This window comes from Daldinia caldariorum (genome assembly GCF_022478825.1).
Source record: "Daldinia caldariorum strain CBS 122874 unplaced genomic scaffold F4812scaffold_6, whole genome shotgun sequence".
Taxonomy (NCBI): Eukaryota; Fungi; Ascomycota; class Sordariomycetes; order Xylariales; family Hypoxylaceae; genus Daldinia; species Daldinia caldariorum.
Window position 1 is genome coordinate 440,901 of NW_025953042.1, and position 12,384 is coordinate 453,284.

Sequence of the window (12,384 nt, forward strand, 5' to 3'; positions counted from 1 at the left end):
TAGATCAGGGGGCACGATGTTCTTGTCTTGGGATCAAGGCAGTTCTCCTGCTCTTGCTTGATTGAGGATCATCTAGTGTTAATTAACTTGTGATAATAGAATACTCATCGCCAAGCTTAGGGAAGTTTCGACTATGGCGTTAGAGTAAAGTGTGCATGATCAGTAGGTATCACATCAATAAGAGGTAGAAAGTCACAGGAATGTGAGTTATTGGCACTTGAGAGTAAAGATATAACTAGGACACACCCCAACTCCCAAAAACCCTTAATATGCTATCATGAAAGCAAACCAGTTGCCGCTACGTCGTATAGTTTAGAGGTATAGTCTCTACAGGCCATGGTCCATTTGGCTGGTAACTAACAAGTAATAGCTGTGCTCCCTCATCCCACTAGTTTCTTCAGGCCCGTTTGAAAGTATGTTTTTCGACCCAAATGATACCTCTATGCAATGAACTAACATGACAGTTATAGCGGCGCATTTATTGGAATATCACCTTTATATAATACCTCATTGACAAGATGAAGCTTACGGCTGGTCCTCTTTTCACCATATTGGCATTGATTGCCTACTTGCCCAGCATCCTTGCCGTTGACGGACTCGCTGCGAATAGACGTTCGGTTGCCGTATCGAGTCAGGAGCTGGCTAACAATGGAACTGCCGCTGGGAACGACGCCGGAGCAGTGAATTCTGACCAGAACGAAGACAACAAGGATGGCGCTGGCCAGAATGGTAAAGAAAATAAGGACGGGAACGACAATGCGGATGAGGAAGAGAACGCTAATGACCAGAAAGATGCCGACAAGGAAAATAAAGACCAGAATAATGATAATAACGACAAGAACCTTGATGAAGACAAACTTAACAATGGAAATATCAAGGATAATCTTCAGCAGAATATCGGGAAACTCATGCTTCTGCTGGGTGTCTGCAACTTCGACCTCGGCAGCATCGGTGGTATAGGTATCGGGAACCAGATCCAGCTTCTTCTTCAACTCCAGCAACTTGCCCAACTGCAGCAACTTGGACTTGTTAACTCGTCCTCCATCGAACAGCTTCTTCGCCAGGAACTCCTCCTTAAGAACTTCAACCTCAGTGAGCTTCTTCCGACAAAGGCTATCTTGCAGGCGGCGTTTACTAATGGCGTCTAGGAATCATTAAGCGAACTGTCGATGCATCTGTTAAGCAGGCTGCCCGTGGGAAGGGGCGTACTATTGTGGCTAGGAAGGCGTGCCAAAATAAGGTCTAGGGGAGCTAAGAGGGCATACTGCTGGAGCACAGATTTGATCCTTCGAAGGCGAGGGGCCAACCATATCTTACCTACCTACCTAAGGTAAGATACTTAGCCTAGATATGGAATCATGAGTTCACCAGGTACCTACGTAGTTTTGGTGTTTATAATCTTCACTTATGCTATGGCACTTGTCAATAGGAATAAGTTGTTCGGTTAACGGGAACATTAATAAAGGATATAGTTGCAATATACTTGCCAATATTTTCACTCATCAAGCGTAAAAACTTGATGGCCTTCGACGATTTGCTCAAGTGATCCGAATAGGATACGATATTAACGCGGCGATTCTTATAAACATGAAAGAAAGCACGCGTCTCATCGCGCCCTGTTTGGTATGAATATCGAGCCAGAGGTATCAATGTATGTGATGCATTGTAGTAGTACCCACCATATGTTCTGCACCAAGTTCGGATAGATCGAGTTACGGCATGCTCGTAGCTTGGCCTATCCGTCCACGGTAAACATGTGTAGTATATGGCCATAGCTTAGTTCCATGGGTGTTGCATCTGTAACACATCCGATATCTAGGAATAGGCTAATGCCGTGCCGAGAGATCTCTCGGAAGTGACAAAGACCCCTGTTAATCTGGGGTTGAAAGGTGTCAAATCGAGTAGCATTACTCTATGATTGGCTGGTGTCAACATAGCTCTGAGCATGATGGCATTATATGCAGTTCCCCAGTACACTATCCGGAAGACTGAATAGCAGGTTCCGATAGGGATACCTTCGAAAACCCGAACCCAGCTCTATGCTGTTGTCATGAAAATGAACCCTGCGTTACATCCCTGTCGTTGTTAAAGACTTGCCAAGAACTCAATATTATAACTTCAACTCATCCTCATCAAGCCTTCATAATAGCTTTCATGATATGCAAAAACCAAGTAGGACAAGAATATGTAATTCAAAGTAGATCCCTTTCTTTACTATAATGTTAATCAGAAATTTTAACAGTTTGTGATGCCACATCTTCTTATCAGCAGCAATGACTGCAGAAAACGATATCGTTAATCCTTGACGACGATCAAGCGAGTTGTTAAACTAGTTCAATGTAACGGCGTCAAAGAGACACAAGCACACGCGCGGGGAAAACCTGCGATAACGAAAGTATATCTCAAGATATAGTACATGACAAGCGATTAGCATAGTCAGATCTCGTCCCACCTGAGGCTATTTAGACTAACCCCTCCGGATGCACACTTGATCGACGCATTGGGATCCGGCGAAAACCCTTCCCGGAATTCTCGATGGCACTATGGATCAGGGGGTTTTACCATGAAGGTTCTTGTCTATGCGAAGATGTTGTCACTACAGCATCCTCAGAGCTATTTCTGCCAAGACATTCCCACGAGCTTTTGAGAATCTCCATTCCGGATATGCCCCATCGACCTGGCGTGTTTTACTACTTGCACATCCGCCCAATCCTGTCTACATCCTGACACGCACCGGAACTCTCCTTCAACGATGTTCCGAATTACCATTGTGCCTTCAGAACCTTGGCGTTGTTTCTGGACTTCCTGATATCCGATCAACATGCTATGTCATCTCATATATAATTTGACATGAATGTCATCCAGATCAGCTTCTTTCTCTTAGCCATCCTACCCACCAATCTAAAGATATCTTCAGTCCTTTCAACCCATCCTCTCATTCATTCCTTCAGAGGTAAACCATCAGCTTCCCTTTCTCGACTAGTTGACTAGTATGGACTAACATTCGAATAGCTGTGCTCGTTGTTCGCTTCATTCTTTACATACACTCATTAGAACTTTCGAGGTAAGTCGAATAACAGCAAATGTTTATGATTAAACCATATTGTTGGCGCTAAAGCTAACTGGTTCATACAGCTGTGCTCATATTATTTAATCTTTTAATCTTCTAACACTCATCATACCTATCCAACATGAAGGCCGCCACTATCCTTGCCAGCGTTTTCGCCGCCGTTGCCGCCGCAGCTCCCACCACCATCGCCACTCCCGAGAAGCGAGCCGTGGTGGACCTCGGCGCCTTCAACAACTTTGGCTTTGCCAACCAGGACTTGCAATACCTGCTTGCCATCAACCAGTTCGACCTGCAAGCCTTTGCTCAGCTGTCCGCCTTCAACAACCTGAACATCGGCAACTTCCAAAGCCTCTTCTTGAACGACGCCTTCGACATCAACTCGCTCCTCCAGCTGCAGCAGATCGCCCTCCTGTCCCAGCTCGGCAGCCTTGGTATCTTTGGGAACTTCGACCTCGGCTCCCTCCAGCTGAATGTCTTCAACCTCGGCCTCATCGGAGGCATTGGCCGTTTCGATATCACTTCTCTGATCGACAGCTCCCTTGCTCCTCAAATCCAGGCTATCATCAAGAAGACTGGTGAGTGCCCCTAAAGTGATTCCATAGTATGCATAGTGCTGACCACTGCGTTGAAGAAATAAGCGCTGTTGTCATCTAGGAGCAGAAATACCGCAAGGCTTCAGTTACTTCACCACTTGCAATTGCTGTAACTGACCGAGGTTGCAGAGTATGTATTTTATGGGGTTGAGGGATATGACAAGGAGAAGGGAGAAAGGAATGGCAGGGGGTAATATCTATAAATGATTTCATTTCATGTCAAATACAGCTGCTCTAATCAGTTTGGTAACATCATTACCAAGGGGCTGCCATTTATTGTCTCTTTACAGTTGTAGAGGATGTTACATAGAAAGTTAGTTTGAATATGAGAGGGTTTCGCTGAGGTTTCTGAAAGGGATTGTTATGCAGCTCAGCTTGACTTAGTAGGATTACTTATTTGCAGTGAACTATCTTGAACCATTTGCGCCGGGTGTAGTAGAATTATATTCTGGATTTGCATTGGAAATGTTTCGAGTTGACTTGTTAAGCTTTACTCAGCACTGAAGACTTCCAGAATAAGAGATTTAGTAGAGTGATGTCAAGGCGAGCTCGAAGCTCCAAAAATGATAGAAATTAGACATAGAGCTGTCAACCACTTTTCATAATTTCGTCTAATTATTGTACGTATTTATGGATAATAGAGTTCCATGGAAATTCTGCCAACACATACCTACCCTAGGTAGAGGCCCGATCTTATAAGAACGTAGTAAAGAAAAAGATAAGCAATGTCGTTTTTGGAGGAGCATATAAGTGGCTGTACGATGAATGATCAACCCAGTCATGATGAACCGGGGGAGCCTTCGTTTTAACCCTTAATGGTTAACCAAGATAGGGGCAATGACATATGAATCGCTCAACCAGTCCATAAACAACCAAAGAAGAATAGACTTCAGCTGGATAAGTACATGTGGCCCTAGGATATGAACACAATCTAGAGCCTAGACCCCCTTTTATCGTAAGTGATACCGATACAGATGAATGCTTTGACTTGTTGAACCGCTTAAAGGGGTGTTGCTACTCATGAGACTCAATCACCTGGCGAAGCATCAAATATCTGTCCATTACTTTACAAAGGTCAGTTTCTTTAAAAACGTTAACTATGAGTAGTCGAGATATTTAAGAATATCTGCATGCCATATGGCTTACCTCTTACGCCCGGTTTCTACTGATACATAAGACAGAGTCACGGGTATGTATAATTGAAGGAACCCCCGGATAAAGATACTGCTGGGGTAAAATAGGGAGTGGTTCTCTTGACAGCAATTGTCTCATCTCAGGGGTACAGCTAGATATCAACCCCGATATGGTGCCACCATGGCGGTGTTCCATAAATAAGATATCTCTGGCGTGTATACGTATACCTATCCATGTTCGAATGAAGACGGCACATAAGAATAATAAGTATAAATTGGTAAACATGGCCCTACAGCTATTTCCTTGCCGATGAGCCAATCACAGGTTATGTTGTCTCGATATCGGATGCTGCAGCGATCTTCGCTTATATGCAGGCCCTGGAACTACCGGCATCTCACCTACGATGATATTTAGTCACATACAGCCTTATCGACCCCTTTCTAGATCGTGGGATGTAGTCGCAATCGTCTATTTGGGTTGTAATAGTTTGAGTTTATGGAGGCCTCCTAGTGGTGTTGCTGAGGTCGTCGGCTTTGAGACCTATGGCTAAACCCTTCTAATCTGCGAGGAACTCCAAAGGTGGGAAGGCCAATCCTGAATGATTTTAAAGGCGGCCAGTTCGTATCCCCCAGTCCCATTTGATGTAGGCATCGCTACATACTTCCCCAGTCTTCATCGAGGGGCTTGGTACCATCTCGTAGTACCCAAACTGTTGAATAAAAGAGGCGGTCTCAATCGGGGCCGATTTCTTACCGTCGATGCATTGTCTATCACTGTGCCCAATGGGCCTACTGGCCTACCACTTATGCCCAACGCGCGCTATCAACTTTAGCTGCGCCGTCAGCACTTATTGCGCAGTTGATCGAAGCACTGATTCGGTGCTTGACGCCCAGTAAAATTTCATAGCCGGAGTTTCCAATGGAACGAGTGTCATGAAAACATAGAGGGAAAAAAAACTGCCTTTCACAAAACGTCTTTCTGCATCTTCCCGCATAGCATCCATAAGATAGGAAAAAACCGTTAGCCATTCTTGGCTTCCGCTTGGACGTGGGGGCCATTGGTCCTAGAGGAAGCCAGATGATCGACGTCGAGAGGGAATGATCTACGAAGCTAAGGAAGAGACCAATCTGAAATGTTATAAGCATATCTTGTTATGGAGGTACCCTGGCTGCCCTAAAAAAGATCATACCCTCCCTCCTTTAGCGTAAGGGAAGAAACTCAACTCGGCGTTCTAAACCGTAGGACTACATGTACGGTATCAACGGCTTAGATAATAAGAAGAGTATTCCTTTTCTTACGGATGCTGCGGTGCGAGGTCTCAGCCACCGTGCGAACGCGTCCAGCTGTAAGGTAGTGCCTCTCGCTTGCATAAAGTCCGCGAATATATCTACCTAATTTATTAAGTCTACGAGTCATGGGTAAATTTAATAAAGGGGCGAGACTCGAGAGAGGAAGAGCTTCTCGCTTGAATAAGTAGTAACATATTTGGCCTGATAGGTATTGACAAAAACTGATACTAAGACTCGGAAGAGTTTATATAACTACTTCGTACCAACAACCTGTTCATGACGTGATGTAAGGGTCTCGGTCCCCAATACGTCCAATAACTCAGTGCGAGTCTCGGCATTAATCCCGGGCTTCGCCGCCCCACGTCCGGGAAGAAGCAATAGGGCAGTAGGGCAAGTTATTGACATTGACAAGGCAAGACCCCCAAAAGGCCGTAAGCAAATACCCGCACTAACTGTCCTCCCTATCCTTTCGTATTTCTCGGTTTCTTAGGTGGAGCCCCCGCGTAAGACGTATCACTTGTACGAGCTAATCCGAGAATCCTCCATCGGGGCAGTGCAGCGTTTGCGATTTTTCGTAATTGGTTATGTACGGTAAGCATGAAGTCAACCCCATGAAGTCGTTACCATGAGCTTTGCGGTTTCCTAGGCTTTTTTTGGTGGCTGGAACAAAAACCACACGACCTTGGCCAAAGTCCATCGGTGCTTAACCATAGTATCTTCCTTCCCATCTAGTTAGCCATTTACTCTCTTCCACAATCCTCCTTCGTTTGTAATAGGGTAGTATTTTTTTTAAATTTTTTTTTTTTTTTTTTTAGATTTGTGAATCAAAGCCTTGTTCCAGTCTTCATATACTTTTGTGGCTAGTTCTGGGCTCAAGATCCTCCATCACTCGCTATGCGGCTTCATTATATGTTACTGGCCTTCGCGGCGAGCGTTACAGCAGAAAGTACGGCACGACCTAGACGATCCGACGAGAGCGGGTTAACGCTTAAATCCAGAAAACACGTCGATTCCTCCCAGCTGGTAGAGGCAAGGTTCGCTTCTGCTGACGATGTATTTGTACCCGGGGGTCCACTACAATGTAATCCCACCAGTGACGAGTATAACGTCAAGGATTGTAGAAATTACATCAAACACCAACAAGAAGAAGTTGAAGAAGCAAATGACCGTCAGAAGAAAGATGGTGATGACGACGACGACGACAAGGAGAAGGGCCACAGTAAGGGGTTTAAAGTAGGAGTTACAATGGGCTGTTTATTTGGGCTTTTATTCCTTCTAACCATATGGTATTTCATCCGCATCCGACCTAGGAGGAGGGCGCGGATCCTAGAGCAGCGCAGGAAAATGGACGAACTCGGAAGCGGCTATGAGTTCTCTGCTCCGGGCACACATCTGCCAACTCGGGCAGCCCAATCTATGCCCGGCAGCCAGAACCCGTCCCATCAGAACGTCCGATTCCAACCTACGCCTTATCCGGGCAATGTGCCGTCCCCATCGGTAACAGATTCGTCAATATCCGGCCTGGCCCTACCCACTCCGGCCCTTACCTACTCGCCGACTGGCACATCCACCACCACCGCATCCCCCTTATCGCCACTGCCGCTACCGACGGCTCACGCGTCGAGCGACGGGCCTCCCGCGTACACGGCGGTGGCAGCCCTCCAGTCCTCCGAGCCGCAGCACGAAGCGAGCGCGTATCAGATGGGCCAGACTCCTATGCCGATGGACCCGCCACGGTATGATGTGACGGAAACACCGAGGACTGCCCTTATGGATATGAAAGGACAACCCGTGGCTCGATACTAAAGAATGATGTGTATTATGGGTAGAATGCAGAGCGTGTAGGAAAGGCTGTCAGTTAATTTCTGCGGGCGAGGGGAGTTTTTAAAGTTCCGAAATCCTATTATAGATATCCTCTAATATCTAGGAGTTTGTTGTTATTATTTTTGGGCTGCTATGTAACTTGTATTTAGAAAGGATGTCAATTTTTAAGGAGCGAGTTACACGGGAGAGTCATCAATTTTTTTTCTGGGGTTTTCTATGTCTGTTGAAAGAGAAAGAGAAACAGAGAAAGGGAGAGAAAAAAAAGCGATAGTTCTGTTTCTCGCTACAAAATAAATGTCTGTAAAATCCCCTCGAACATAATCATAGCGATGGATGGATGATACGATAATGTCCGTTTCCGCAACTCCCGATTTGATTCGATTTGATTTGCTGGTTTGATTGAATGAATCCTAGACCCGACCGAAAAGTTTCAAGTTACAGAGCGTCCTGAGACTTTAAGAGAAGAGGAAAAAGAGAGGGAGAAGAGAAAAAAACCATACCCAAGTGTGATGATGATATTAATGCAGAAAGCCTACTCGAATAAAATAACTCGTGTAAATGTGCTGCTGCACGAACGTATTGATGTAGATGGTGATACAACTTTGCCATAAAAAATAAAAAGGAGATCCGTAGAAGATCCTAGCAAAACCATGCCATATCATGTCATGTCATGTTATGTCATGTTATGCGTCTTTCATGAACTATCGTCAACACATGAGCCCCTAAGTACGGGGAAGGAAAAGAAGAAAAAAAAACGTTTCCTCTCAAGTAAAAACAAAAATAACCCATTTGCCTAACATCATCGTCGTCATCATCGAATCTACCTACGCAACGAGTGTGTGTGGATCCTCGACGTGCTCAACCCATTCGTAAACGCGGTGCATACCGCGTCCAGGACCGGTGAGACCGGCGAGAACGGAATCTTTAGGCGATGTTGATGCGGCGCGCTGCCGGTGTCGGACTCGGGGTCCAGACTCGTAGAGGGCCGAGTCGTCCATATAACCGCGTGCGGAGGCTCGCCTGGGGAGCATCCGCTCGGACATTCGGCTGGCCCTCGGGATCTCGTATAATTCTTCGTCGTCTACGGTATGCCTGCGCATCATAGGGGGTGTGGGTATAGGGGCTTGAGTCGGTAGTGGCGGCGGACCCATCGCTCGAGGAGGAGCCGGGGGAGGTGGTATGGACTGTCCGAAAGGTTGGTGAGTCGGAGCAGGGGTTTGACGCTGTTCGAATCGGTCGGCGAGACGTCGCTCCATCGAACTGGCACGAAGTCCACGTGCCCTATTCACTCCAGTAACATAGTCCGCCACTGAACCTGCCGTCCTTTCAAATGGTCCTACCGCCGGCGGTGCGGGAGCTGGTGGTGCAACAACAGTCTGTGCGCGACGTCTAAAGGGTTGATTCATATTGAAGGGTGTCGCTGTGTTGGCAGCGTTACCGAGGCCCATACCGTCGTCTGCAGGATCCATATATTCGTCCTCGCTGTCCTCGAACTGAAGTCTCCGCGCCAATTCTTCGTCCTGTTGTTCCTGAAGACGTCTACGGAGAAGTTCCTCATTGTAAGGGCTTGTTCGAGCTCGTAGGCTAGTAGCAGGCGAGCGTCTACTATCGAAGCCCTGCGCAGGAGGAGCACTCCTGAGACCCAATCGCTCGCGATCTATCATCGGTTCCGGGATCTGCATATGGTCGAGGGCTTCGGCGTCGGCACCTTCATAGTTGAACCATGGGCATTCACAAGTCTTCCACTTCAACCCACAAATCATACAGAACTCGGCACCGCAACGACTAAGCCTTCTAGTTAGAAATGAACAAAGTCGTAATCATAAATAAATAAAGAACAATGCCTTACCAAGTCATGTGATTACAGCCTTCTTTCAACTCTACCATATTCCTGCAGTTGTAGCAGCGCTGCCATCCCTCTTCCTTGGCTTGCTGTAGAATCTGGTTTGTCTCTTCATCAGCGGAACAGGGACTGGAGCCGTGCCATTTGTTGTTGCACTCGTAGCATACGCGAGTATGGCAGCTACCGCATCTGCCCACCTTGCGGCCGTTGCGGTGCAGCCGGATTTGGTCCGGTCTGATCCAGCGGCCGCATCTCTTACCCGGGCAGTACACGCGGTTCCGGGTGGAAAACTCGTGGAACTTGCGGTTCCAAGTCCTCTTGAAATCGATGTCGAACAGGTTCTCGACGTGCTTGAGCGGGATGCAGTCCGACGTGCAGCACCTCGGCGGCATCTGCGCGGGGTCTTTGACGGAGAGCTTGAAGCTGCGCTTGAGGCACGACTTGCACATCCGATGACCACACTTCAACTTGGCCGTCTTCGAAGACGGTAGGTCGTCAAGGCACACGATACACTCCACCCTACGTAAAAACAAAAGGTTAATAAATTAGGATTGGGTTATTTACCGGCGGGGCGTGCCGCTTAAAGTTTTCATTGTTCTGAAAAACTTACATCTTGGAGTGTTTTTCGGGAGGCGACTGGAGTCCTGGACCCACGAACCTATTCAGAAAAGGTGCAGAAGACATTGAGGAGGAACTCATACTCTGAGATGCCACATGTGAGCTGGGAGCCGTATGCGCCCGTGGAAGCGAAGGCTTCGTAGGATATCCCACATCCGATTCATAATACCTCCTTCGATGAGGTCTAACAAGATGGTTAGCTCAGTTTAGTGTTATGCAACTTTGACATAAAATTAAAACACATGATTAAATATTTTTTCAACGCTTACCGTCTCGATGAACTAGCTTCTGGTTCATCGTAAAAATCTCGATGACGAGCGCGAATCCGGGACGTGCTTCGCGACTCTACGTGCCCCGACCGCGGCACGGATTTAGACCTGTCCCGTAAACGACGGAGAGCAGTCTCGTATACGGGTTCATCATCGCTATCTTCTTCGTAGGCGGGCGCGGGCGCGGGTACGGGGGCGGGCCTTTCTCGATGGCTTGATCGCTGTCGTCGTCGGGGTACCCGGTCGACCGGGGGCGCAGGCGGGGTTAATGGGACCTGAACTGGTCTTTTGCGGGCTCGGCGCTCAAGCCTCTCATCATCGGTGGAATCCGATGACTCAGTGTCAACACTCGAACTTCTCGAGGAAGACGGTGATGGGAGCCTCGAGGTAGGCCTGGATCGATACAAGGGGGTGGATCTCGGCGGCGTCGATAGTTCGTAGGTCTCATCATCTCCGCTACTACTGGTCACGCTCCTGGTCATGCTCCTAGCCCTGGTCCTCGATTGCGTCCTGGGTCTAGATCTAGACCTGAGTCTCGAAATCATCTTCGCCTGCTCATCGTCGTCATCGCCATCTTCAATTTCGAGATATACCGCCCGACCTTTCCCGTTCCGAGATCCAACGGTGGCTGATCGGGGACGATTCAGCTTCTTGTTTGGTTGTGGAGGAGGCATTGGTGGGTGAGGGGTTGGGTCGCTTAAATCGCCGTCCTCGTCGTCGTCTTCGGACTGCGGTGCACTTGGCTGAGGATAAATTTTTAAATTTCTACCGGCAAACCTGTGTATTTCAGGTCCTCCGGGTCGGTAAGGCAGCGAATGGGGATTGGAATTATGCCGTGAGTCCCAATCATGGTGGCGAGATGGGGAGGGACTGCGTGTCTGGTGCCGACGCCTGGACCGCTGCTTGGCCGCAACATGCTGTGATTGTGCCATTTGTCCGTTGTGCCAACCCCGTACCAGGTAGGGAAGACCGTCTTTTGCTCTACTGCTTTTAGTGGGTTGAGTAATCCTGCCGGTATCGTGGGAAATGAACAGCTGGTTACTCCTGAATGGCTAGCTGCATGCACTCAATTCAGTGCTGATTGGGCTGTACGATTGCAGTATCAGGCGAAAACATCCCCAATAGACGTCAAAATCGTAGGACAATGATGCGTGATCGCACCTAATTGCGATTTTAATGACCTACGGAATCCCACACGATAACTAGACCGCGCTGTCGTGGGAAAAGAGATACGAGAGGTAAGGTAAGGTATGGAAAAAAAAAACCTGTGGAGGTGAGACAGGGAGAACAGGTGGTCAGGGCAAAATATTGGCTCTTTACCCGAACATGATACATGCCTACTACTGATACTGATGTTGATACTGTACTGTATCGTATTGTATTGTACAATACGATACTGGACCTATACGATGCCTACCTAACCTAACGTTAGGTAAGAATACAATTCTATTACTACCTAACCTAACCATACCTAACATAACCTATTACTTGTCTCCCACTGCCTCCGCCTTCGCTGGCTATTCCCCCTGCCCCTCTGTTTTTAACCCTCACCTGTGATCTTCACCTGGGGGTCATTGGGGAATGGCCCGAATGGTTGTTTGAGTGGATCTAAGTGGCCGGGAACCCCTGGAAAACGACTTCCCGTTGGTTGGACAGTGATTCTGGCGGCACAAGCGCGACTAAAAACCTGGCTTCTAAATGGTCCCCCTCATGCCAGATGCCCCTCACACATGTCAGTTCCAGC

At 47.6% G+C, this 12,384-nt stretch overlaps 6 protein-coding genes across 6 annotated transcripts; 3 read left to right on the plus strand and 3 right to left on the minus strand.

Annotated features, from left to right (window-relative positions):
- Positions 1-518: 518 nt before the first annotated feature.
- F4812DRAFT_470562 (uncharacterized protein) lies at positions 519-1,246 on the plus strand (the record flags this gene model as incomplete). Its single annotated transcript, XM_047938992.1, has 2 exons — positions 519-1,092; positions 1,149-1,246. 2 exons carry the CDS (start codon positions 519-521, stop codon positions 1,244-1,246), a joined length of 672 nt encoding a protein of 223 aa, XP_047791034.1.
- A 1,768-nt stretch (positions 1,247-3,014) lies between these two features.
- On the plus strand, positions 3,015-4,032 carry F4812DRAFT_342216 (uncharacterized protein). The gene is made up of 3 exons (XM_047931640.1): positions 3,015-3,064; positions 3,136-3,645; positions 3,702-4,032. The coding sequence occupies exons 2-3, from the start codon at positions 3,192-3,194 to the stop codon at positions 3,722-3,724; spliced, it is 477 nt and encodes a 158-aa protein (XP_047791035.1). The 5' UTR covers positions 3,015-3,064; positions 3,136-3,191; the 3' UTR covers positions 3,725-4,032.
- A 1,041-nt stretch (positions 4,033-5,073) lies between these two features.
- F4812DRAFT_424332 (uncharacterized protein) lies at positions 5,074-6,283 on the minus strand. The gene has a single exon (XM_047933829.1). It carries the CDS (start codon positions 5,940-5,942, stop codon positions 5,601-5,603), a length of 342 nt encoding a protein of 113 aa, XP_047791036.1. The 5' UTR covers positions 5,943-6,283; the 3' UTR covers positions 5,074-5,600.
- Positions 6,284-6,833: 550 nt separating this feature from the next.
- F4812DRAFT_342377 (uncharacterized protein) lies at positions 6,834-8,313 on the plus strand. Its single transcript, XM_047931642.1, has one exon. It carries the CDS (start codon positions 6,981-6,983, stop codon positions 7,890-7,892), a length of 912 nt encoding a protein of 303 aa, XP_047791037.1. The 5' UTR covers positions 6,834-6,980; the 3' UTR covers positions 7,893-8,313.
- A 263-nt stretch (positions 8,314-8,576) lies between these two features.
- Positions 8,577-10,397, minus strand: F4812DRAFT_424339 (uncharacterized protein). Its single transcript, XM_047933830.1, has 3 exons — positions 10,364-10,397; positions 9,760-10,272; positions 8,577-9,695 (listed from the first exon to the last, which is right to left on the minus strand). Coding segments are annotated over exons 1-3 (1,476 nt in total). The 5' UTR covers positions 10,366-10,397; the 3' UTR covers positions 8,577-8,734.
- F4812DRAFT_342263 (uncharacterized protein) lies at positions 10,207-11,692 on the minus strand. The gene is made up of 2 exons (XM_047931641.1): positions 10,455-11,692; positions 10,207-10,272 (listed from the first exon to the last, which is right to left on the minus strand). The coding sequence occupies exon 1, from the start codon at positions 11,570-11,572 to the stop codon at positions 10,637-10,639; it is 936 nt and encodes a 311-aa protein (XP_047791039.1). The 5' UTR covers positions 11,573-11,692; the 3' UTR covers positions 10,207-10,272; positions 10,455-10,636.
- Between the last annotated feature and the right edge of the window lie 692 nt (positions 11,693-12,384).

Bases quoted from the DNA above. Each gene is read 5' to 3' on its own strand.
- F4812DRAFT_342216 (XM_047931640.1), top strand. From the start codon at position 3,192: ATGAAGGCCGCCACTATCCTTGCCAGCGTTTTCGCCGCCGTTGCCGCC. The intron at 3,646-3,701 runs GTGAGTGCCCCT...ACTGCGTTGAAG, and splicing joins GGCTATCATCAAGAAGACTG to AAATAAGCGCTGTTGTCATC.
- F4812DRAFT_424332 (XM_047933829.1), bottom strand. From the start codon at position 5,942: ATGCTTATAACATTTCAGATTGGTCTCTTCCTTAGCTTCGTAGATCAT.
- F4812DRAFT_342377 (XM_047931642.1), top strand. From the start codon at position 6,981: ATGCGGCTTCATTATATGTTACTGGCCTTCGCGGCGAGCGTTACAGCA.
- F4812DRAFT_424339 (XM_047933830.1), bottom strand. The intron at 9,696-9,759 runs GTAAGGCATTGT...TAGAAGGCTTAG, and splicing joins GGCTGTAATCACATGACTTG to TCGTTGCGGTGCCGAGTTCT.
- F4812DRAFT_342263 (XM_047931641.1), bottom strand. From the start codon at position 11,572: ATGGCACAATCACAGCATGTTGCGGCCAAGCAGCGGTCCAGGCGTCGG.